The 25,342-nt window shown below is 47.9% G+C and overlaps 1 protein-coding gene across 6 annotated transcripts in view; it reads left to right on the top strand.

Annotated features, from left to right (window-relative positions):
• Armc8 (armadillo repeat containing 8) overlaps positions 1–23,011 on the top strand; it is a 52,038-nt gene extending 29,027 nt beyond the window's left edge. For 4 of the 6 annotated variants that reach the window (XM_042665726.1, XM_042665724.1, XM_042665727.1 and 1 more), the window contains 11 exons: positions 2,902–2,997; positions 8,365–8,447; positions 8,770–8,851; positions 11,400–11,486; positions 13,567–13,659; positions 15,223–15,372; positions 16,451–16,546; positions 16,873–16,968; positions 18,260–18,332; positions 19,793–19,886; positions 21,010–23,011. In XM_042665726.1, the coding sequence (XP_042521660.1) occupies positions 2,902–2,997; positions 8,365–8,447; positions 8,770–8,851; positions 11,400–11,486; positions 13,567–13,659; positions 15,223–15,372; positions 16,451–16,546; positions 16,873–16,968; positions 18,260–18,332; positions 19,793–19,886; positions 21,010–21,043 (984 nt within the window). In that variant the 3' untranslated portion in view covers positions 21,044–23,011. Of the gene's footprint in view, positions 1–2,901; positions 3,155–8,364; positions 8,448–8,769; positions 8,852–11,399; positions 11,487–13,566; positions 13,660–15,222; positions 15,373–16,450; positions 16,547–16,872; positions 16,969–18,259; positions 18,333–19,327; positions 19,340–19,792; positions 19,887–21,009 lie in introns of those variants that run through there. The other 2 variants (XM_042665725.1, XR_006145083.1) reach the window with 2 other exon arrangements.
• Positions 23,012–25,342: the final 2,331 nt, after the last annotated feature.

The raw sequence follows: 25,342 nt of genomic DNA, 5'->3' as shown, positions 1-25,342 counted from the left end.
TGAATGACAAAAGCGCCATTTGACCTCTAGCTTGGGACTGTGAAGGATCCAGTCACGCCAGCTTGTTCTGAAATAGAAGTTGTCTAGAATTGAAAGGTATTCCTCTGATTTGTTGCTTCTCAGCCAGTTCTGCTCTGTCCGTTTCTGTAAGAGTGGGAGATTCTGTTAGAAACAGTGCTTAAGAAGGTCATCGCAGAGAGGGTACTGCCTCCTAATGAGTAGCCACTGCTGTTTTGGAATTTCCTTTGGTCCCAGTGTAATTGCTGTCATGACCTCTCCATGGTATGAATTTGAAAACATCTCACCCAGCAGGACTGCAGTGTTGAAAATACACGATTCACATATGTCCTTTCTCTGTCTCAGTAAGGGCCTGAAATAACCTTTAGCATTAGTCATGTCCACCGCCCTGTCTTCAAGTTACAGGTCTGCTCTTCCTCAAGGTCTTCTTTCCCGGGATAAGGGCTGCACTATCCTGAACCAGTGGACTAGTCTGCTTCCCTCAGGCTATTTGTTTACAGTGTGCATGGATATGCAACCGAGTGCTGACTGAGGCTTCCTGTTGCACCCTATTGGCTGACCCCCAGACCAAGAACATCTGATGTGTCTTCATGTGCAGGCTGTTTGGCGGAGGATAGATGAGCTCTGCTGTGAACGGAGTCTTTCCCTTTCATTTCCTTTACAGTAACATGCTTAAAAAAAAAATGACCTCCTGATGCTAAACAATAGTTGGTTTTGTTTTGTCATCTTTAATTTTGGTGGCAGATTGTCCAGAGGTTTCTTCCTGCCCTAAGTTCAGTTCCCTGTACTGCCAAATGACTCCATATTGCTGCTAGAATGTAGTTAAGACTTTATTTAAAGGCAGATCCTTTAGAACTTATAAAAAATAAAAGGACCTATTGGTATATTCCAAGGCTCCTTCCATAATCCATCAGAAGACACTTTTGGAATTACCTTTAAGAATTGTCTTAAAGGTATTGGGTGCTGGTGAGTGACAGCTGTAATCTTAGCTACTCAGGAGGCTGAGATCTGAGGATCACAGTTCAAAGTCAGCAAAAGGAAAATCTGTGAGACTCTTACCTTCAGTTAACTGCCAGAAAACCAGAAGTGGTGCTGTGGCTTAAAGTGATAGTGTGCTAGCTTTAAGCATACGAGCTCAGGGAGGCCCCTGAGTTTAAGCCCCATGACCAGTTCCCCCCACCCCTCCAAAAAAATTGTCTCCATAACTACTTCAAATTCGTTTTTATTTTCTATTTGATAGTTTATGGAGTTTTTGTTACTCTACATGATAAGTACTCACTGGATTTAACACATTTTAATCAGTGACAGTTAATTTAAAACTCTTGGTTGATAACGTTATATCACTGACAGTGCTTTTGTTGTTGTTTTGAGCCAGTATGCCAGTTAGTCTCTCAGGAGTTTGAAATGAGTGTCTCAAAATGGTTTAAACAGCACCTAAACCATTGGAGTTTATCAGGACTTTTCTAAGGTAACTCCTTTGGAAAGAGTGTACTCCTAGCCACGTGCTCACGCTTGTTATCAGGAGGCTGAGATCTGCCAGTCTAGGCAGGAAAGTCTGAGAACCTTAACTCCCATTAAACTCCCCAAAAGTTGGAAGTAGATATGTGGCTCAAATGGTAGAGCCCAAACCCTGAACTCAGCCCCATTTTAAATTATTCATATCAGTATTATACTGATGACTGGCTCGTTAGGATTAAAAGTATTTTGAGAGGGCTGGGAAGTTGGCTCAGTGGTAGAGTGTTTGCCTTGCATGCAATAAAGGCCCCAGGTTCGATTCCTCAGCACCACATAAACAGAAAAGCTGGAAGTGGCACTGTGGCTCAATTAGTAGAGTGCTTGCCTTGAGCTGAAGAGCTGAGGGACAGTGCCCAGGCCCAGAGTTCAAACCCCACAACTGACAAATAAATAAAGTATTCTGAGAGTATGCTTGGACATCCCTTCTGTGGTAGTTTGTTGAAGCAGCAGGTGTTTGGAAAGACTGTCAAGTTTGACCATCCATGTGTTTAGATAGCATCTAATGGCTCATGTCAGCTGATCATTTTAGTAATGTTCTCAACACAAAAGCAGCTTGAACATAAATCTCAGATAACTGTAATAGTAACTACAGCTAATATATAACTAATGTATTGTGATCTATCTATCTATATGTAAATCTATACGTATATATATATTTTTTTTCTTCTTTTTTTTTTGGCCAGTCCTGGGGCTTGAACTCAGGGCCTGGGCACTGTTCCCGAGCTTCTTTTTTGGCTCAAGGCTAGCACTCTACCGCTTGAGCCAGCACCAGTTCCAGCCTTTTGTGTTTATATGGTACTAAGGAATGGAACCCAGGGTTTCATGCATGCTAGGCAAGCACTCTACCACTGAGCCACCTTCCCAGCCCATATTGTGGTGTATTGTTTTGTAAGTTTTCACAAAGAGTTTCTGTTTCTAAAACTTTTTAAAATGCTGCTGAAATCAGGCCAACATTTCTCTCCCCGTTTGGAAAGTCCTCTAAAAATCTGATTGCCAGCACCCACTTCAGCATGGCCATTAGCACTTGTGAAGCCCACGCGTACCTCCTTTTCTGTTGCCCCATTTCATGTGGTGTGAGGAGCAAGCATCCCTGTTCCTATAACTACCCCTGGGAACACGGAGATTTGCGGGGCAGACATTTAGAAGGGCGTTCTCTTATTCTAGTGTCAGTTTGGGGGTTCCCTGTGAGATGCGGGCTGCCAGGGCGCATCCTGCCGATGCAAGCCACGTGTGGCCTCAGGCATGTGTGATAGAACCCAGAGCTAACTGATCACCCTCCACACGTTCGTTCCATAGTTGGTCGGTCATTTTGATTGAGAATGCGAGTCGCAGGCAGAGTTGGACTGAATGTTCTTTTCTCTCCTGTAGCTGGATCACGACCTAAAGCACGCTCACGAGCTCCGCCAGGCGGCCTTCAAGCTCTACGCCTCCCTGGGCGCCAACGACGAGGACATCCGGAAGAAGGTGAGTGTGGGAGAAGGGCGTCCCCCAGTCCTGACAGCCGGCAGGCAGGGCGTGGCGCCACCCTGAGAGTCCCGAAGAGCACTAACAGCGACTGTGACTAGAATAAAGCAGTGACAAAGGCATAAGTGAAGAAGGAGTGGGGCCTGGATCTGGGGGGGTGGGGGGGGGGTGGGCGTTTGTTGTGAGAGCCTAGAGTTTCATGGTCATGCTGGAATGACAAATAACCGGCCTGCTTTTGTGTGTGCGTGTGTGTGAGTATGTGTGTGTGTGTGTGTGTGTGTGTCATTAATATGGATTATTGTGTTGCACATTCTTGCATGTGTTCTGATAAGAATCACTTCTAGCACTGTGAAGCTTCAGACACTTTGAAAAGATCTAACACTTAGAATTGTAAATGTTATTTATGGAAATTTCCTTCCAATGCCATGGAGAAGTTCAAATCTCTTATTGTATATTGTTCTCTGATATGTGGCTTAGTTTTTATGTTTGGGGTTTCTTTTTTTGTTTGGGGGGGTTGTTTTTGTTTTTTTTTTTGCTACTGTGCAAGTTGAATGTGAATAAAATCTTTGTGGAATGATGGTTTTATGTTTAGTGAGTGGTCATCTGAATTTTCCAGTTCTCCACAAATGTGTCACTGATGTAGGATCCTTGTGCCACCAGGCTAGTCCAACACTAAACTCGTAATTCTTTCTTTATTAGAAAAGAACTAGGCAGGAAGTAGAGTAGTGATAACGTTCTGCCTGGCTCCTTCCACAAACCAAAAGTTGCTGGAGGTTACCTCTCAAAACATGTCCTTACAGGCTGCTCAAGCCCGTCCTAATCTCCAGGGAGCAAAGCCACACAGCAGGTGACAGTATCTGCTGACACCACTGTTTCCTGACTCTCCCCATCATCTCTACCCCAGTGTTTTTGTTTTTTTTTAACAATAGCCACATAGCGGGCACCGGTGGCTCACACCTGTAATCCTAGCTAGTCAGGAGGCTGAGATCTGAGGATCATAGTTTAAAGCCAGCCTGGGCAGGAAAGTCCATGAGACTCTTACCTCCAATGAACCACCAGAAAACCGGAAGTCGTGCTGTGTGGCTCAGTAGTAGAGTGCTCGCCTTGAGCTGAAGAACTGAGGGACAGCACCCAGGCCTAGGGTTCAAGCTGCACGACCAACCAAAAACAACAACAGCAACAACAAAAAAGCAAAACCAATAGCCACACGGTGTTTGTACCTCCCATCATTCAAAGAAGTTCCTCATGCCCATTGGAAAGGGACATGTAGAACAACGTTGTTTGTTGAAATCAGTCGGAGGTAAACCATCTTTGAAGTCATGGGAGAATAGCAATAAGGTCAGACGCATCAGTTGCTGACTTGAAATCAGTGCAGAAAAGCACAGCTCACCTGCGAGTGTTCTCCCCGCGCCTCAGCCTAGCGCAGCTAGCAAGTTTCTTTTGTTTCTTTTTCCCTTTTTAGGGAGCATTACCACATTACCGCTAAAAATGATCTTTGACACCTCTAAAAGGTTTCACTTACAAACCGTTACTTGGAGGCAGAGATGCTAGGCATGCACTATTGCCTGTATATCTAAAGCTGAGAGGAGGTTGTGGCCCCTGCTCTGCCCGTTCACTTGAGGTGTGTGGTACGGGAGAAGGAACTCAGTCATAACTGAGGCTGTCCTGGAGTGTATCCCTTACGTGCACGTTGGCTTGGGTCCTGGTGGTTACGAAGGCCCTCCAGAGACAGGAGTGGACTTTCACCTGCTCTTGGTGCTGTAAGGCCAGGTGTGGTATGAACTGGAAGGGAGGAAGAGAGACAAATCAGAACGGGGGGAATAGGATGCACACTTGTACCTCTTTGTACTCTTTGTCAATAAACTATTGTTTTGGAACTCATGGCTTAATTTGTGGTATCATGTTGCAGAAATACTTGCAACCGAACCGTCTAATGGGCAGTCTTATTAACATTTGTGTTCCTAATCTGTACAGTTGCCTGGTAAGGGTCACTATTGATCATTGCTGTTGAAAGATGGCAAATAAAGACTAAGTTATCCTTATTGATGATAGTTTGTGTGTGGTCAAGACACTGTGATGTTCTTACATGCTGGGCATTCTGTTGGGCTTTTAGGAAATCTTTTAATTTCTGGGAAATTATTTGAATCATTTATCGTTCCAAGTACCTACCAGTGAGAGAACTTATAATGGGAGAAACATCATTTTGTGTTAAAAGTTACTTGAAGTCTGTGCTTAGAAGTGGAAAATCCTTATTTTCTCTGTATAAGAAGTGATTCCTTTTCCTTTGAATGCCTTTAGTTTTTATCTCTTGTTAAGATAATCATTTGGATCGCTTTTAATTTTATCAATGCAATAGTTCACCTTTATACTTACGCCTTATAAACTTTGATTATATTCCTTTTTGTGTGTAGTTTCTTACAGTGTTTCCTTTTTTTTTTTAATGTATGCTTGTCAAAATGGAATTTTAGTTCACTGAGTTCATGATCTCTGAAAGCCATTTTAACCACTGTAGATTTTCCTGTCTCTTCTCCTCCTCCCCAAGTAATGAAGGATTTTTTTTTGTTTGTTTCAGTAAAAAAAAAGAAAAAGAAATGTTCACTTGGTATCATTTTTAAGGTGCAGAAAATGGGAACTGAATTATTACTAGAGAAGCTAAAGTGCCCTCTTGTGGCTAGGAGGGGAAAGGAGAAGGAATAAATAGAAAAACCAAGAGTGGAGAAAATACACACCATGTGAAAGAGCTAACCTTGCCCTGGAAGTCTCTATTTCAGCACTATAAGAGATTTCTTTTTCTTTAGACTTTTAATTTATTTGTTTATTGTCTTGTTCTTGATTTTTGAGAAGGGGATCTCAGTTGTCCAAACTAACCCTGAGCACATGGACTCGAGTGATCCCCTTGCCTTAGCCTTCTAAGTATCTGGAACTACAAGCATGTGCCACCATGCCTGGCTTCTAACAGATTATTCTCAAGGCTTGCAGTTGGGCTGCAAGATTCAGCCTTCGGCTGAATCTGACCTCTAGACCAAAGACCATCCTTGCTTTGGGACATTGTTGGTATATTCTCATTAAAACAAATCAGCTGTTCCTAAGAAACGCTCAAGATAAACTCATTTCTATGAATAAGTATGGAAATGAAAACCGAGCAGTCATACAGAGGGATATTAACTTAAATGGGCCTGGACTTTTCTGTATCCCATGTAATTCCCAGCCTTGCATCCGTAATCAGCCTCTGTGGCCTGTATGGACATTTCTTAACTTCCTGAGAGGGGTCTTGGTCACACACAAGCCCAGGAGGGCGGTGCTGCCAAGTTGTTCTTGTGACCTGAAGAGGGAGAAGAAGCCCAAGAGAAGATGGGGGTGGGGGGGAGGAAGGGGGCAAGGGTGTCACTGAGCCCAGCAGCAGTTGTAGCCTGTGTGTTAACTTCAGAAGAACTCAGATTGCCTGTAATAACTGGCCTGGATTCTCGTAGGATTGTGGCAGGAAATGAGCAGATTAGCAGTAACTGCACTGACCACACTGCCCAGTGAACATCAGCGCTCCTCTCTGCCACAGCAGGTGTAGTTTCTAATAATAATCCTGACCACATGTTAGGGTCAAGTTCAAGTATTGCCATAGCAAACAGTCCTGTAGTTTTTGAGACCAGTTCTTTTTTTGTAAGAAAGTACTACTATTATGCTGACCGATACTTGATCAATGCCTAGTGATCATCCATTAGATTGTGATCTGCAGCATAAACTGAAAAACAGTTCTCTTTTACTCATTCTAAGGAACAAGTAGAACTTGTCACAAAGTATAAGTTGAAGAAAACTGGCAGTAGTATGAATTAAAATGTAAGAGCCTGGCACTGGTGGCTCACGCCTGTAGTCCCAGCTACTTGGGTTGAGATCTGAGTTCAAAGCAGGGAAGTCCATGAGATTCTTATCTCTGTTAAAACCAACAAAAAGCTGGAAGTGGAGGTATGGGTCAAGTGGTAGAGTGCCAGCCTTGATAAAGTGCACAGGTCCTGAGTTCAAGCCCCCAGGACCAGCAAAGCAAACAAACAAAAAGTAAACATTTAATAAAGGAACCAGGATGCTTTTCCTGTTGATAAAAATAAACGCATTGCAAATGTGCAAGGAAAGCACTTTCCCCTTTGCTCCTCTCAGCATCTGACTGACAGCCTTTGAGACAACTCTCTTCCATTTGAAGCCTCCTTCCAGCCTAGCGTACGTTGCGGGTCCTAGAATGTAAGCTCCAGGAGGGCAGGGGCTTTGCCGTTTTGCTCATTGACTGTACGACTCCCACCTACAACACGGCCTGTGCACAGCTGATTCTGAATAAGCACTTGAAGAATGAAAGACTGAGTCAAGAAAATGAAGGAACACACACAGGAAAGGAGGACCCCACTGCGGCCCTTCCCACACCCTAGATGGTCCCGTCTTCAGTAGGCCCTTTGCCAAACTCGCTAGCGACTCTCCATGTATGTAAAGAGGAACTCAATACATGCGTCTCGTCACCCAGGCACCCTGTTGGGAGGGAAGGGAGGCGTGTAGAGAGGGGAGACAAAGAACAAAATGATTCAAAGTCTTGAGGCGAGGCATGGTGGTGCATGCTTGTAATCTCAGTAATCCATGTAGAGGCAGGTCTCAGTAAAAAAAAAACAAACCCTGTCTGAAAAATAAACGAAAAAGAGACATAGCTTTACAACTTAGCACTCATAACGAGCCTTCCCAAGTCAGAGGGAAAAGAAGAAATGGTCAGTAGACACCTGCTGAGGCCGCCAAGTGTTTGGAACCTACCAAAGCATACTCCTTGATCTGACCTTTGACTCTGGAGCCTCCTAGTTTTGGGTGGCCTGGGTGCCATCACTGAAAGGGAGGGGGTAGAAGGGGAACTGTTGAGAATGTTTAACTTCGTTCTAGTTCACTTGGTAAGAAGTAGCCATGAACCTTCATGAACCCCCAGATCTTAACTTCCTGAGGACTCAGGATGGTGGATCTTTCTAGATTCTCCCTGGTTGAACCCTCCCTAGTGGAAGTTTATTTATAACCTCCTGCCAACCCCATTCACAATTGTTTATTCAGTACCTCTGCCTTCTCATACCGGTTTAAATGTCTTTAAAAAATAAACATAGCTCTCCTCTTCCATCTGTCAAACTCAGCCTGGGTCGTTGTGCCTGGGTTGGTCCTGCCTTTCTGATGAGTTGCCTCTCCCCTCCTCCCCCCTGCAGGAGATTGATTGAGAGGTCAAAAAAAAATGACGACAAAAACTCCTTTGCTCAAACCTACTTGAAACGTGTAATGGACCTTAACCTACTTGTATTTACAAGCAGCTATGTTCTGTCACCTGCGTGTTGTTATTTATGCAGCATTAACCTTTTTCTCCAGATCATTGAGACTGAAAATATGATGGACCGAATTGTGACTGGCTTGTCTGAGTCTAGTGTCAAGGTGCGCTTAGCTGCTGTCAGGTATGAGCTCTCTGTGGCCTCAAGCCAACTCTTTTTGCCCGTTGTGTTTAACCCATTTCCTTCTCCAGTCCTTTGCCGAGTAATAAGTGCACAATGCAAGTATTACCCTGGAACATAGGCTCAGGTGAATTCATGCACTGTGTGCTATTCCCTACCAGAGAACCTAGCATCCAGCACGCGGGAAGGGTCTTTATGGTAGCGGACTTAGGCTTCCATAGATGTATTAGCAGTGGATGTTAGTGATAAGTGAAAAGCCAAGCAATGTATTTGAAAGGGGAGTTTGGGCTTCCTGGTAAAGCTAATTTCAGGTTATTCTTTGTAGATGTTTGCACAGTTTATCCAGATCTGTACAGCAACTTAGAACCAGTTTCCAGGATCACGCGGTGTGGAAACCTTTAATGAAGGTAAGGAGGACTCCTCCTTGAGCCGGGCACTGGTAGCTCACGCCTGCAATCCTAGCCACTCAGGAGGCTAAGATCTTGAGGATTGAAGCCAGCCCGGGCAGGAAAGTCCGTGAGACTCTTAACCTCCAATGAACCACCAGAAAACCAGAAGTGGAGCTGTGATTCGAAGTGATAGGGCACTATCGGTGAACAAAAAGAGCTCAGGGACATTAGTTCAAGCCCCGTGGCCAACAACAACAACAAAGGAGTCCTCAAGGCTGAGCCCAGGAGTACCCAGGGCGCTGTGAACGTGTTTCCTTGAAGCTGATGGTTCTGAGCCTCTGTCAGTCTCCCTGCAGTTTCTGAGGACGGAGCCTTGCGTGAGAGAGAAATGCTGGATTTCTGTATTAACAAAAAGCCTTAGTCCCTCATCTCCCAGGGTGTTAGTAATCCTCTTGAACCTTAGCTCTAGAGCTATCCTTGTAATTTCCAATTCGAAGAAAAGAGAAAAAATTTTTTTTTAAACACCAATCAGCAAAGCTTCCTGGCACAGTAGACTACCAAAACCTTTTTCTGCGGGGCTCTAGTTCTCACTTCAAGCTTCGGGCTAGTGTTAGGAGCATCAAGTATAGCACTGACAGGAAAGGCTTGAGGCATGGGGGGAGGGGGGTGTGCCGGAGACCTCAAAGGCAAAAGGAAGGATCAGGCAATTGTTTCTGCACGCGCAGAAACATCACATACGGTTCCGTGTGGGCAACTGGAAGGGATACCAGGAGGGGCGGGGTGTGATGAATCATGCCAGCAAAGGGGGAGGGAGGGGTATTAGAATCAGGTGGAAGAGTTGGACCAGTGCCATAGGCTGTGGGACACTACTGGTGGGCGCTGGTGACTCACACCTGTCATCCTAGCTACTCAAGAGACAGATCTGAGGATTGTGGTTCAAACCCAGCCAGGGCAGGAAAGTCCATGAAACTCTTATCTAACTACCAGAAAGCTGGAAGTGGCGCTGTGGCTCAAAAGTAGTGGAGCACTAGCTTTGAGTTAAAATTGCTAAGGGACAGCACCCAGGCCCTGAGTTCAAGCCCTACAGCTGGCAGAAAGAGAAAGGAAGGAGGAGGGAGAGAAAACAAGCACTAAATCCTAGAGCTGTTCTGGCTAAAGGAGACTGGTGGACTGCGTATGTGATTTTCCAGTCAGGAGCTATCGGGACACCAGAAGGGTTTGAAAGGATGTCTTGATATGGGTATGTGAGTCGCATCAGCCGTACTCAATCCTACGTAAGCACCGGGTGACGTGAGTCAAACTGTTTCCATCTAGTGGCACTCCCTTACTGTGTAGGGCACACATCAGCCCTTTGGACCAATCACGCCTTCACTTCCTGCTGGCCTTGTCTTTCCTGAATGTTTCCTCTTGATGAGTTCAGAAAGGTGGTTTATCCACGCTCCAGCTGTAGCACCAGTGCCTTCCCTCGCTGGGAAGACAGCTGCTCACCCATTTCAGATCCACGATCTCTTACCGGAAGCCTCTGGGCTAGGTTTGGCTCTCCCCCAAGATTTCAAAGGCTTTGCCTAAGTTGATCAAGGCTTTCTTTCATTTTCCCACAGTTGGTTGTTTCTAGCTTGTGTCTTTTTCTCTTTTTTTTTTTTTCTTTTTGGTCAGTCCTGGGGCTTGACCTCTGGGCCCCAGGCACTGTCCCTCAGCTCTTCAGCTCAAGGTTAGCACACTACCACTTGAGCCACAGCGCCACTTCCAGCTTCTTCTGCTTATGTGGTGCTGAGGAATCGAACCCAGGACCTCATGCATGCAAGGCAAGCACTCTAGCACCAAGCCACCTTCCCAGCCCTACTTACATCTTTTTCAAAGCAACTTGGTCTTGATTTGTTGGTTTCTATCCAAGATTTTTTTTTTTATTTTATATGTAGAGCCCTTTTCTCTGATGGCTCAGCTATACTAAACTCAGAATGGAGTAACACAATTTCTATCTAGCTTTCAGGGATGTGTCCATGCACATATAATAAAGGGGTTATTAAAAGCTATCTTCCGGGGCTGAGAAGGTAGTTTAGTGGTAGAGCGTTTGCCTCACATGCACGAGGCCAGGGTTCAATTCCTCAACACCATATAAGCAGAAAAAGCCAGAAGTGGCGCTGTGGCTCAAGTGGTAGAGTCCTTGCCTTGAACTGAAGAGCTGAGGGACAGCACCCAGGCCCAGAGTTCAGGCCCCACAACCAACCAAAAAAAAAAAAAAAAAGCTATCTTCCAGACCCAATGGCTTGCTTTAGATAATTGATTTCTCATAGTTCAGAGGCAGTTTACATAATCTCCTTGCTATTTCCCTTTTGTTTCTTTCAAATTACTGGCAAACCATAGGAATAGACATTTGATTTTCAGTAAAATTTTTTATGACTTTTTTTTTTTTTTTTTTTGCTCCTATTTTGATGAGATCCTATTTGGTCCATATTGGATGTCGACTTGTGAATTTTAGTGTGGCTCTTACGTGTTGTATGGTTAGGTAATTTTCTTTATTTAGTCATGTCCAGGATTCCAAACAATGAATGTTTTTATTCCATAGGTTTTACAGAATGCACCAGATGAAATCCTAGTAGTAGCATCTTCTATGTTATGTAATCTTCTTCTCGAGTTTTCTCCAAGCAAAGAGGTTAGTTCTGATTTTCTCTACCTGGCACACATTGCCTTGTCTTGCTAGAGCTTAGTCAAATGCTTTCTCTTTTTTTTTCCTCAAATTTATGGGTTGGCTTTAAGAATTGCTCTATGTGGGGGGAGGGTAGAAATAAGTTATTTATATAAAAATAATGTTAACTGTTTCCTGACATATTTAAAAGCTGTTACAAAGCCAAGCACAGTAGCATGTGCCTGTAGTCCTAGCTACTCAGGAGGCTGAAACAGGAGGATCCCTTTGAACCTAGGAATTGGAGGCCAGCTTGTAAGGGCTAGCAAGACCCTGCTTCAGTAAAATAAGACTTAAGACATTACAGTTTAAAGTTAATCCAGGGCTGGGAAGGTGGCTCAGTGGTAGAGCGCTTGCCTTGCATGCCTGAGCCCCTGGGTTCAATTCCTCAGCACCACATAAGCAAAAAGAAAAAAGCCGGAAGTGGTGCTGTGGTTCAAGTGGTAGAGTGCTAGCCTTGAGCTGAAGAGCTGAGGGACAGCGCCCAGGCCCAGAGTTCAGGCCCCACGACCTAACCAAAAAAAAAAGAAAGAAATAATTACCTAAAGCCAGGCACGGTAGAGTACACTTACCTCAGCCACTCAGAGGAGGAAGCAGAGAGGATCTCAAGCTTGAAGCCAGCCTGGGCAAAGTTAATGAGACTCGGTCTCAAAAACAAAATAAAAGCAAAAAGGCTGGGGCATAGCTCAAGTGGTTAGAGGTCTTGCCCAGCAAGGTCTTTGAAGGAGAAAAGTAGGAGAGGACACAGCCTTCTGCCCTTCAGTGGGGTCTTGGCCTGTTCCTGGTCTGCATATACTCTGCCACCCCATCAGTGATCTTGAATGACTCTCAGCTTACCTGAGATCTTACCTGCTTAGGAAACAAGGTGGACAGATTCAAGCGAGAGATCACTAATATGAGTTGTTGTTTTTTTTTTAACATTTAAGAATAAACCCATCTGGGCGCCAGTGGCTCACGCCTATAATCCTAGCTGAGATCTGAGGACCGTTCAAAGCCAGCCCGGGCAGGAAAGTCCATGAGACTCTTATCTCCAATAAACTACTAGAAAACCGAAAGTGGCGCTGTGGCTCAAGTGGTAGAGCGCTCGCCTTGAGCTGAAGAGCTGAGGGACAGCGCCCAAGCCCAGAGTTCAAGCCCCATGACCAACCAAAAAAAAAAAAAGGAATAAACCCGATCTTGAGTTGGAAGGGAAATGCTACAGAAACACTGTTGGACCAATTGATAGAATTGGAATCAGGGCTATAAAAAGTGCTGTTTTAATGTGATGCTGATTTCCTTGACGTTAGCAACTATGCTGTGATCTCCATGCTGGCATCCTGTACTTAGGGAGAGGGGGGCTTTATCTGAATGATGGGGTATGATGGATGGTGTGGACACACGGAATGAGAGCTGATAGAACAATCGTGGCAGTTACAAACACCACAACTCGTCCATGTTCCATGTAGTAGGATGAGGACCACTTTTAAAAGGCCATCTGGAAAGGGACTGCCTTTTGATTGGCTAAGATGTTTCTAGAATCCATCTTGTCATGTGGCCTTTTCAGCATTTATAGGTGATGGCAAACCTTAATCCTCTAGCCTATGGCCCGAAGTTGTCAGAAATGGCCAGAAGTGTGCCAAGTATGCGCGCATGACTAGAAAACCATGGTTCTTAGGAATAGTGCTCAGGGACGCGTCATGAGACACGCCTCAGCTATGGCTACGGTTAGTGCACCGCAAATGAGGGGCGTGCGGGGACAGAGGTTGGGGAGCTTGAGAGGAGCAAGGACCTAGAGATGGGGAATGACAGGGGGCAGATGTGGGTATGAAACGAGCAGGTAATGGAGATATCCCCAGACCCCCCAAAAAGAAAGGAAGTGACACATGTTCATTGTCGTAATTTGGGAGAGGACAATGTCTCCTTGCCTTCCTCAGAGTGACTTACAGCACCACGGCCCCGGCTGCGTGTGTATGAAGAGAAGCCCCGTGCAGCTGCTGGTGCGTAGACACATTAGCTTGCCAATCTGATTTGAGAGCTGTGGTCTGTGTTTCTTCTCTTTTGTCAACTGTAGCCAATTCTAGAATCGGGAGCTGTGGAACTACTTTGTGGATTAACCCAGAGTGAAAATCCTGCTTTACGAGTGAATGGAATTTGGGCCTTAATGGTACGTTAATCTTTTTTAAAGTCACAGTTTACAGAGAAAATAAAGGTATTGTCAAAAGTTGGTGCTTCGTTTGAAATGCCTGGAATGTTCTTTTTAAATTTAAAAAAAAGGGCTGGGAAGGTGGCTCAGTGGTAGAGCGCTTGCCTTGCCTGCATGAGGCTCTGGGTTCGATTCCTCAGCACCACATAAACAGAAAAAGCCGGAAGTGGCGCTGTGGTTCAAGCGGTAGAGCGCTCGCCTTGAGCTGGAGAGCTGAGGGACAGCGGCCAGACCCAGAGTTCAGGTCCATGACTGGAAAAAAAGAAAAAAACTAAGGTGATAGGTGTACTCATGACCTGAGAAACTTCAGATTGAGCTGTAAGTGACGCAGCCACTGGGGCCTGGCTCCTGCCGGTCGGGGAGCAGTGAGCAGCTGTCTTCATTCATGACAAAGCTTCCTTCTGGACATACGGGTATTCGTAGAGAGCTGCCAGCTTTATAGAGAAAGCTAATGTTTCCTTTGCTTTTTACAATGACATTATGAAAGAAAAAGAAGCAAAGTAGCTCCTGGCCAAGTGTGTTACTGTAGCCAGGACACCCTTGCTACCCCCAGGGGTGCATCCTCTGCGAAGGGTCTGGCCGTGCGAGCAGCTGGCGTAGCACCGTGAACACCGTGGGTGCTTTCATGACAGCCGAGGTAACAGACCACTGCCTCTTTCCATAAGTGAGAACTGAGAAGTCATTCTCCACACGCAAGCGCATAGCACCTGGCCCATACTGGCTGTCTTTGGTAAGATGGCCAGTAGTCATCATACTCTCCTTACTCACAAAGGTGCTCCAAGAAGTAATGAGTGACCCGGGTGCCAGTGGCTCATGCCTGTCATCCTAGCTACTCAGGAGATCTGAGGATCAAAGCCAGCCCAGGAATGAAAGTCCATGACTCTTAACCCTGGGCTGGGAAGGTGGCTCAGTGGTAGAGCGCTTGCCTTGCAGGCATGAGGCCCTGGGTTCGATTCCTCAGCACCACATAAGCAGAAAAAGCCGGAAGTGGCACTGTAGCTCAAATGGTAGAGTGCTAGCCTTGAGCTGAGGGACAGTGCCCAGGCCGAGTTCAGGCCCCACGACCGACAACAACAAAAAAAGACTCTTAACCTCTCATAAGCCACCAAGAAAAACAAACCCCAAACTAACAACAAACCGCAAGTGGAACTGTAGCTCAGGGGGTAGAGAGCAAGAAAGCTCAGGACAATGCCTAGGTCCTAAGTTCAAGCCCAAGGACCAACATTAAATTTAAAAAGCACTAAGTATATTTGATAGTTTTTCAGCGATCTTGAAAGACATTCAGATGCCCCGGTGAGTCAGAAAGCGGCTCCATTCCCCGCAGGAAAGCTTGTCTGGGAGTGGCAGTTAGACTCCCAGCACACAGAAGGGTGAAGTCCACGAGCAGGAGCTCAGAGCAGTGTGTCACACGCCGAAGGACTTTGTATCCCTGCTGCTTGTGGTTTGAAAATATCAGTTACTATGCAATCTCATCGTACTAAGTCAATGTAGACATGATTCTTGCAACTTCTTCGATCCTTTCAGAATATGGCATTTCAGGCTGAACAAAAAATAAAAGCCGATATTTTACGAAGCTTGAGTACTGAACAGCTCTTCCGGTTATTATCAGATTCAGATTTGAATGTGCTGATGAAGACCCTGGGCCTCCTTCGGAATCTCCTCTCCACTCGGCCCGTAAGTAAATGCTGCCCGGAAGTGTGACCTAATCCCATCCGTCCCCAGAGAAGCAAGGCATTGTGGGGTTGCCTGCCATCTTCAGAGCTGCTCTGGGAGCTATAGGATACCTTAGAGGTTACCATCTAGTCCCACCCACCACCCTGCACGGCTCCTCCCCCTCTTCTCTCCTCCTTCCCCCCTCCCCCACCTTTGTATCTTACTCTACACCTGCTTTGCCAGTCAGCATGGCTCTTCTTCGCTGCCTCAATCCCTATCCCTGAGGCCTCTGCTTCTCCATAGAACTTTCTTGTTCAGTCTGTTTCACAGAGGTCCCCTCCCTGCCCCCTTTCACGAGATGGACCTCAGAAGGTGTGTTTGTAGATCAGTGAGTTCATGGCAGAGTGGAAGGACCACGTCGCTGGCTGTGGGGAGCCTTCTTTTTTCTTTTTTTTTCTTGTTTGGTGGGTTGTGGGTCTGGGAGCTGTCCCTGAGCTCTTCAGCTCAAGATGAGCGCTGTACCGCTTTGAGCCACAGCGCCACTTCTGGTCTCACGGTGGTTAATTAGAGACAACAGTCTCACAGACTTTCCTGTCCAGGCTGGCCTTGAACTGGGATCCTCAGATCTCAGCCTCCCGAGTAGCTAAGATTACAGGGGCGAGCAAGTGTCTGAAGGCCTTCAGGTAGACATGAAAATGTGCCTGCTCCCTTCTCGGAACCTCTCTGGTCTTTTGAGTCTTCTGCACGCATCAGCCCCTGCCCCAGGATGCCAGGATAGTAGTAAAGCCACAACATGCATCACACCGCCCCTCCCCCTGCCCTACCCCCCAGTCATTTTTGTGCTGCTTTATTTAGTTCTTTGGGCTTGAGGAACGCCAGGGATTTTAGTTCTGTATTCAACTCCATGTTCTCCCTTCCTGGTCGTTTTATATGAAGGTAAAATGTGGCTTCAGAGTATACTGAACCCCCGAGGTTTGCCATCTAGTCTTGTAGGGTAGGGCGTGGTGTCTCCCATCACTAAACTTCTGGAAGGCTTCTCTCTGTGGTCTTTTTCTTTGGTTTCCTGGATGATAATCCTGCCTTCCCCGTTGTTTTGCAGCACATAGACAAAATAATGAGTACTCACGGGAAGCAGATCATGCAGGCGGTCACTCTGATACTGGAAGGAGAGCATAGTATTGAGGTGAAGGAGCAGGTATGTGCTCTTTCTCGTGTGGAAACCCCTGTGGTGGTTTGAGCTCGCCTTGGCTGAGGTGGGCTGTGGGTGGGTGTGGTCGGGTTGGTGTGTGTGTGTGGGTGGTGTGTGTGGGTGGGTTGGAAGGGGCGCAGGAGTGAGAAATCCAGGCTTTGCGAGAAGGATAACTTAGGGTCTCCCCTCCCTCCCTCCCTCCCTTCCTATGTTCTCTTTTCCCCTGTGGTTGCTGGGGTTTGAACTCCGCCTCACACACGCTCTGCCACCTGAGCCTCCCCTCCAGCCCCACCTCAGAGCTTTCCTGATCCCTGGCTGTTTGTGCTTTCCAGACACTGTGCATCTTAGCCAACATAGCCGACGGGACAACAGCAAAAGAGCTCATCATGACCAATGATGACATCCTGCAGAAAATCAAGTATTACATGGTGAGCCTGAGTGCCCGCCCCCTTCCCCCCCACCCCCGCTTTTGTTCAGATGTTGCAGAGAAAGCGCAGAGCCAAGCTGAGGACTCACATGCACAAAACCCAAATGTGCTCTCAGCCTGCCTGTGTCCTTTGCTGATTCTCTTGTAAGCCAGTGCCCCTGCCCTTCTTCACCCGCCAGGAGCAGATGATAACTTGTATTCTTTCTTAATGGAGCCCAAAGCAGACATGTCCCTATAATGGTTGAGAGGTAAAAGTAAAAACAGAATCCCTAACCGCAGAATGCAAATGGAGGAGGTCCTGGCCATGTCTCCACGCCTCTGTCTTAGGAGTTTAGTCCTACACGAGAGGATATCTTGTCCTTGCCTTCAGCAAATCATTACTTACCTTGCCAGCGAATTCCCTCAGATCTGTTGGTTTTTGGGGTTTTTTTATTTTTTGTTTTTTTTTTGGTTAGCCATGGGGTTTGAACTCAGGATCTGGGCACCGTCCCTTAGTTTTTTCACTAAAGGCTAGCACTCTAGCACTTTGAGCCGCAGCACCACTTCCAGTTTCCTGGTAGTTAATTGGCGATAAGAATCTCATAGACTTTCCTGTCCCGGCTGGCCTTGAACCTCGATCCTCAGAAATCAGCCTCCTGAGTAGGTAGGATGACAGGCGTGACAGAGGAGTGTACATTAAGTGTACAAGAAGGCTCTTCACATTGACCAGTGGGGAAATCATCTTTACAGATTGTTTCACTGTCGACCCCTCTTTCGTACAGCGAGAGAAATCACTGCCCGTGAACAGTGGACCTAATCAGGATGTTTGCGCTGTCAGTACATACGGAAACATAACCAGTATTGTCCTTTAGAACCATGGATGGCACCTCAGTCATACTTGGGACGTTTGATCAATCCATTAGAGATCTTGTCTTTTTATTTTTTATTTTTTGCATACTCTTATAGACATAGGTATGGTTTAATTACTCAGCTTCTGCCGTGGCTGTGTTCTCTAATTTTACGTTGGACAAGCGATGTTGGGAGGGTAGAGTGTTTGTAAGTTGTGAGGTGGTTTGTGGTTCGTGAGGTGGATGTAGAATGGGTTCGGATACCTCCTGGCAAGGCTGGTCAGATTCGTGCCAGGCCTGACCCCGACAGTTACAGAGAGTAACTCATGGGTCCTCCAGGCCGTAGAGGTTCTGGCCTCGGCTTCAAGCCCAGAGGCTCTTCCAGTGATCTACAGAATATCAGAAAAAGCCTCTTCAAATGACATCATCCACCTTTTGCTTTTCATCCCTTCTCTGCATCCATAGGGCCATTCACACGTCAAACTGCAGCTCGCCGCTATGTTTTGTGTATCAAACCTCATATGGAACGAAGAGGAAGGTAAGAAATCGGGGAGATTGGTTCTGAGTTATATTATGGGAAGACAGTCATGTAGGGCAAGGCAGCAAAGGTGCCCCCGAGCCCCTGGGCAGGAGCCCACTCGCTGCATTGGACCAGCCAGCCCCCAGCCTGAACCGGCAGGGGTGTCAAACAAGCACCCCAGAATCATGAGGGTGAGATGCGCTCATCCCTCCCCGTGCAGGAGGAAAGACGTGAGAGAGGAAGGTGAGAGGAGAGCGCAGGGCGGGGCAGGTGGGTGTTCGGTTATCAGCAAAAGAAGTGCACTTAAGGACATTCGGAGAGGCCTCGGAGAGGCCGGGCGCTGGTGGCTCACGCCTGTCATCCTAGCTACTCAGGAGGCTGAGATCTGAGGATCACGGTTCAAAGCCAGCCCGGGCAGACTGTGAGACTCCTATCTCCAATAAACCACCAGAAAACCGGAAGTGGCGCTGTAGCTCAAGTGGTAGAGTGCTCGCCTTGAGCTGAAGGACAGCGCCCAGGCCCAGAGTTCAAGCCCCATGACCGACAAAAAAAAAAAAAAAAAAGGACAGTCGGAGAGGCAAGGTGCAGAGGGGGGCGCGTGGTGTCCATCTATACAGAGCCCGTACGGTTCAGAGATCCTTGGCTGTGTGTTAGCATCACCTCAGGCCAACTAAATCCATCTCGAAGGGTAGATGGTGGACATAGATGGCCTTCGTGCTCCCTGGGTGGGTCCAGGGTCCAGCAAGGCATGCACGGGTGGCAGAGAGCCCCGGGTGTCAGTGCTGGATTGGCTGGACCATTTCGAGTCTCCTGGGAAACTTGGAATGCCAGTATCTGCTCTCTATCCAGGCCTAGAGTCTGGCTTGCTGGGGGGTTGCGTGCATGAGGGGTCACCGGGCTCTTCGGTGGGGAAAGAACAGAGTGGTGTGGATTGTGCTACTACCAAGAGGCAGTAGCAGACAGTGCCAGGAGAGAGGAGGAGAGTAGAAAACAAGAACTTTTGGAGCAGGAAGCTGCTGGTCCGTCCTAAAAGAATGACAGGTCTGTGCCAGGCTGAAGAATCCCACCATGACTTCATTCACGGAATGAAGTCCAGGATGGACTGCTAGAAGGAGAACCAAGAGGCGTAGACCACTTAGAAGTGTAGGAGAGGCTAGGTGTGGTTGAGCACATCTATAATCCCAGCTACTGAGAAGGCAGAGACAGGAGGATTGCAAGTTCAAGGCTGGAATAAAAGAGCTGGAGAGTGGCCCAAATGTAGGGCCCTTGCCTAGCATGCATGAACTGAGAGTTCAGTCCCTACTACAACAAAAGGAAGGACAGGGACAGAGAAAGGAAGGGAGGGAGGGAGGGAGCAATCCAGTTACACTGGGGCAGACGGGAGGCAGAGGAGAGAGGAGGGAAGCACTGTGCTGAGACTTGAGCTCAGCAGCCGCCTGCATCTCGTTCCCTGTAACCTGACGGTGCTCATCTTACAGGTTCACAGGAACGCCAGGATAAATTACGAGACATGGGCATTGTAGATATCCTCCATAAACTGAGTCAGTCGCCAGACTCAAACCTTTGTGACAAGTGAGTAGCAACGGGAAAGAGCCTTGTTTTTTGTTTTGTTTTTTTCAGTTGGTCGTGGGGCTTGAACGCTGGGCCTGGGCGCTGTCCCTCAGCTCTTCAGCTCAAGGATAATGTTCTATCACTTGAGCCACCGCGCCACTTCTGGTTTTCTGGTGGCTCATTGGAGATAAGAGTCTCATGACTTTCCTGCCCAGGCTGGCTTTGAACCGCAATCTTCAGATTTCAGTCTCCTAAGTAGCTAGGATGACAGGTGTGGGCTACCAGCTCCCAGCTACAATCCTTGTTTTATCTGGGCTGTGTTACATTCTTTCATGAAAGGTTTGAATTGGATTTCCCATGGACCAACTATGACATTCGAGTGAGAGAAGTAATAATGAGGAGATTATTATAGCCTCTCACTTGTCCAGCAGTTAGTGAGCTCTGGCCGGTGGTATCTGGAGAAAGTCCAGAGGCCACTTGACTGTTAGAATAGAAATGCAGGGCTGGGAAGGTGACTCAGTGGTAGAGTGCTTGCCTGACATGCATGAAGCCCTGGGTTCCATTCCTTAGTACCCCAGACACAGATAAACGCAGCCTTCCTCATCCTCAATTGCATCCTCTTGAAAATCCACTGCGCTTGAGGATTCTCCCATAAAGGAGGCCACTTTGCTAAGGATTGGGTAAGGCCATCCCCTGTTTTGCTCTCTGCCAGTCACTATGACAACCTACAGCCCACGTTGGCCAAGTGTGAGGAGGCCTTTCAACCATGAGACAGCCTCAGCCCACTGGCTCCCTCCACGCAGCCTCCAGCCAACCCCTCAGCACCTTTGCCTACTCAGCTCTCCTCCTCTCTCTGCCTCCCAGAGTCCTAAGTAACTTCCTCTAGTGCTGAGACACCACCAAGGAGTTTCACCCATCACAGCTGTGTGCCACCATCACAGGAAACTCGTAGATCCCGAGCCACGGTGGGCTTAACCAGCCACCTGACAGAGAGTGCCAGGCAGAAAGATACAGCCCGACCTGGGTTTGAAGCTGGACTCCCAGGTCTCCTTGGAGATCAGCCTTTTCAAATGTCAGCTGCTATCATTGGCCCTGGGGGTTTTTTGCCTCTGAGATGATGGTAACAGGACCTTTGTGATTTCAGGGCAAAGACCGCACTGCAGCAGTACCTGGCGTGATTGGAGCTCCCCAGCCCGGCCTGGCCCGGCCCAGCCCGGCACCTGCCAGTGTCCCTCGGTCCTGGCCTAAGGATGCACAGGACTAGCCTCATTTGATTCCTTCTATTTGCACAAGTCACCTTGGACTGCAGGGAGCTGTTTTGCAAAAGCAATTTAGTAGGCTTAGATCTCAAATTCATCTTGAGAACTTTTTTTTTTTTTTGAGGTAGTATTTTCCTCAGAGGACTATTAACATTGTATTTTGGTTTGGTTTGGTTTTTCTGAGCTACCTGGACTCTTTATTAGAACAATCAATCATTTTCCTTTGGACCTACAATTTTTTGCCTATGCTGCAGCCACTTTGTGGGTGGGAATGAGTGTGCGTATGTGTGTGTGCGTGTGCACATGTGTGTGTGTGTGTGTGTGTGTGCGTGTGTACACAGGAGTCAACTGAATGTATGTGTGGGTGAGGGATACCTCAGATTTTTTTCTTTTCTTATTTTGTGTGAAAATCTCTTTTCTACAGATTTTCCAGGGTTTAAGCATTGCTTGCTGTATAAAAGAAAATAACAAAAAAAACTTTACTGAATTATATACAGTTTGAATGAAATGTTATTTTAAAACAAAACAATTGTTTAGTGTTCCATAAAGGTTATGTTGAATTTTGGTCAGATGAATATTTGTAAGTAAAAAATATATATACATATATATATATATATATATGCATTTCTGAACCTCAACTTACATAGATTTTTCTTTATAAAAACAAAGACCAAAAAAAAAAAAAAAAATTCACAGGAAAAAAACAAACTTGGCTGTCAGCCGGCTCTGTCCTTGGTGCTGTGTGAACCTGCGCGCCTGGCTGCAACGGTGTGCGCAGGCGCTGTGTGAAACCGCGCGCCTGGCTGCAACGGTGTGCGCAGGCGCTGTGTGAAACCCGCGCGCCTGGCTGCAACGGTGTGCGCAGGCGCTGTGTGAAACCGCGCGCCTGGCTGCAACGGTGTGCGCAGGCGCTGTGTGAAACCGCGCGCCTGGCTGCAACGGTGTGCGCAGGCGCTGTGTGAAACCGCGCGCCTGGCTGCAACGGTGTGCGCAGGCGCTGAGCCTCCTGCAGCCCCCGTCATCCCATTCTCAGGTGCCCCAAGTCCGAAGGCCAGGGTGGAGCGAGCGAGGCAACAAATTCACACCCCGAGGTGTCCCCGCTGCTGGCGAGAAGTCCTGCAGGAAGCACCCGGAGCTGCTGAGCCGTGCGAGAGCCTGCCGCTGGCGTGGAAAGCTCCGGCCCCAAGCCACAAGCAGGGGTGTTCACTTGGTGGGGTGAAGTCGGATCGCGCGCTCTCTGAAGCAGCAGGGTCGTGTCACTGCGAAGCTCCCGAGGTTTCAGCGACCCATCCCTGGAAGGAAGGGACAGGGTGCCCCGCCGAGAAACCTGCCTCTTTGCCATCCCCGCAAGACGCTCGTGGGCAGGACGAGACTCTTTCCCCCCCCCAGGAAGATCGCAGATGACGTCTTTCTTCTTGGCAGCCCTTTGTACCCCTTGGCTTGACACCAGCTCCAACTTGCGGTCGCTCTGCGGTGAACCCGACAGAAGTTGCTCCTGACTGAAGCGTGCCACCGTGTCTGCCCCCCGATGGGGTCCCACGCCCGCCCACCGGCCACTCCCGAGGGGCTGCGCCCACCACACAGCGCCCTCTCTCCAACTCCCACCTTCCTTGGTTGGAAGGCTTCACATGGTTGATTGTGAATGAATGTTTTTAAGATGTATTTAATGCAACGCTTCCTGTTCTCAACATGACCCTCCTCCCAAGATTCAAACACGGAGATGTCCGCATTATTTTTATTTTTCCAGGGTATTTACTGATTTTTAAAACCTGCCCCAGCAGGAACTTGGATTATATGCAGATCCCAGGAGTGCTCATGTAAGAAAACCAATTTATTTAGGAATTCAGCCTTCTTTAGGGCCTACTCCTTGTCACTTTTAATTACTGGGGGAAAAAGAAATCCTTAGTTGACATTGGAAACACAAAACTCTCTAGTGTTGGTATCTAAAAGTACCAGGTAAATATCAAGAAACCAATACTTGCTTTGCTGAGACAATCTTGAACCTAGATGAGAGTGAAGGCCCAGGAAACTAACACCCTGACACTTACTCTGGAGAGATCCTGCCTGGGCGTAGAAACAGTACTGGAGAGAAGTGCTTTATAGTTTGGTTTGGTTTCTTCTCGGAGCGAAGGGAGATGTATTCATTATTACCACCGTGTACAGGTGCCGTGTTCCAGAAGCACGAAGATGGAGGGAGGAGGAACAGCATCGGGCTTCCGCTCTCCTTTGTGTCCAAATTGTAACCCAGAACTTACAAACTAGAAAAGAATGTCCAGGTAATAAATAAGTTGCTTTCTTTCTCTCCCCCTCCTGGCCCCCCCCCCCCCCAAGCACTTTATTCAGAACCATACATGTTCTTCTGGGAGTGTTTGGATCTGGTTTTAACACATGAGAATAAACTGCCAAGAAAAATCATGGCAACTTCTTTAAAAAAAAAAAAAAAAAGTGAGTCTGTTTTCCACACGTCTGGATCATTAGGAACTGGTAGATCATCATTGGTGGCTTTTTCTTGGTGATTGAAGGGCTGGCAGTGGGGAGGGGAGGGGGGTCTATGCCTCAGGGCTCCCACGGGGGTCCACAGGTGGCCGCTCCCAGACACCAAGACCCCCACTGCCAAGGAATCGACCCCTTCCTCCTCCGTCTTCCCTGGGGTATGTACCCCTGGCTGCCACCCGCCGACCTGAACTCAATTAATGGGAGTCAGCTGTATGGTCACCCCTCAAGGACACAGTGGCAGGGAGAGGATTTTAGTGAAGCTCTGGGGGGGACCCCAGGGGAGAGACCAGGAGGAAGGCTGAGCAGGCCCCTTTATAGAACCGTCATAGGGAGAACTGAGAAGGGAGAAGGGGGGGACACTCCCGCCCCAGGCCCTGATTAGGCCAAGCAGGAAAGTGTCCCAACCCCGTGTCACCTGGGGTAGGGCTGCTTCCCTCTTCTGTCCCTAGCACGGACCTTCCCTGGTCACAGTGCCCAGACTTGGCTCTGTGGTCCACGGGAAGCTTGGTCCAGCCTCCTCTCACTTCTACCTCTGTGTCCTGTTGGGCTCTTGGCCTCGATGCTGCCCGGCAGTGTTTCCTGAGGACAGGCCAGAGCCAGGCCGTTGAATGGAGCCTGGGGTCCTTTTTTATTTTTGCCTGTCCTGGGGCTTGAACTCAGGGCCTGGACAATGTCCCTGGGCTTCTTTTGCTCAGGGCTAGCGCTCTACCACTTGAGCCACAGTGCCACTTTGGCTTTTTCTGTGTATGTGGTGCTGAGGAGTCAAACCCAGGGCTTTATGCATGCTAGGCGAGCATTCTACCACTGAGCCACCTTCCCAGCCCCTGAGCCTAAGATTCTTTACTAACAAGGCCTGCCCCTCTCCCACCGGAAACCCACACCGGGGAGTTGAGGGGCTTTTACACCCCTAGAAGCCCATCCAGATGCAATGCTCCCCCATGATCTGGCATGGGAAGCCAGGCCCAGAGAGTAGGTAGCCAGAAGCCACTCGCGAATTCTCCCATCTTCCCTCGAGGGACTAGTAGATGAAGCCAGTGTGCCAGGCCTTGGTTCCCACCTCCTCTCCCCAGAGCAGCCCAGGGCTCCCCAGAGAATGGCTCATGCCAGGCTGGTGGAAAAATGCAGTGCTTCCAGGACGTGCTGGCTTCTGGGAGCCAGCTGCCCACTTAAGGGAAGTTTTTGCCAGTGTCTAGATTGACTCCTGACACAATCAGCACCCAAGGAAGGTGTTGTCTATGGGTGTTTCCTTCCTGATGTGCAGTGGGGGGACCCAGCCCCTTTCGCTTAGCAAGAGCTGAGGAAGCCTAGGTTTGGTGAATTTAACAAAGAAGCCAAGAACAAACTGGGAAGAGGGTGTGGTGCGCGCCTAGAGGTGTTCCCTGGGGTTCTAGACCCTTTTCATCCAAGTCCTCCATCCCTTAGAGGAAGAACTCTGGAGCCGTGGCTAAGCCAGCAATTCAGTGAAGGCTCCCTGCCCCCACTCCCAACCAAGGAATCTGGGGTTTTGTTTGTTTGGTCAATTGTGGAGTTTGAACTTGGCCTTGGCACTCTCTCTGAGCTTCTTCAGCTCAAGGTGAGTGCTCTACCACTTGAGCCACAGCACCACTTCCGGTTTTCTGGAGCTTCATTGGAGGTAAGGGTCTCAGACGCTCCTGCCCAGGCTGGCTTTGAACTATGATCCTCAGATCTCAGCTTCCTGAGTAGCTAGGATGACAGGCGTGA

The sequence above is a fragment of the Dipodomys spectabilis genome, unplaced genomic scaffold (assembly GCF_019054845.1).
Source record: "Dipodomys spectabilis isolate Male_0828 unplaced genomic scaffold, ASM1905484v1 ptg000342l, whole genome shotgun sequence".
NCBI classification, from domain to species: Eukaryota; Metazoa; Chordata; class Mammalia; order Rodentia; family Heteromyidae; genus Dipodomys; species Dipodomys spectabilis.
The sequence above is the reverse complement of the archived record's forward strand: the minus strand, read 5'-3'. Positions and strand labels throughout refer to the sequence as shown.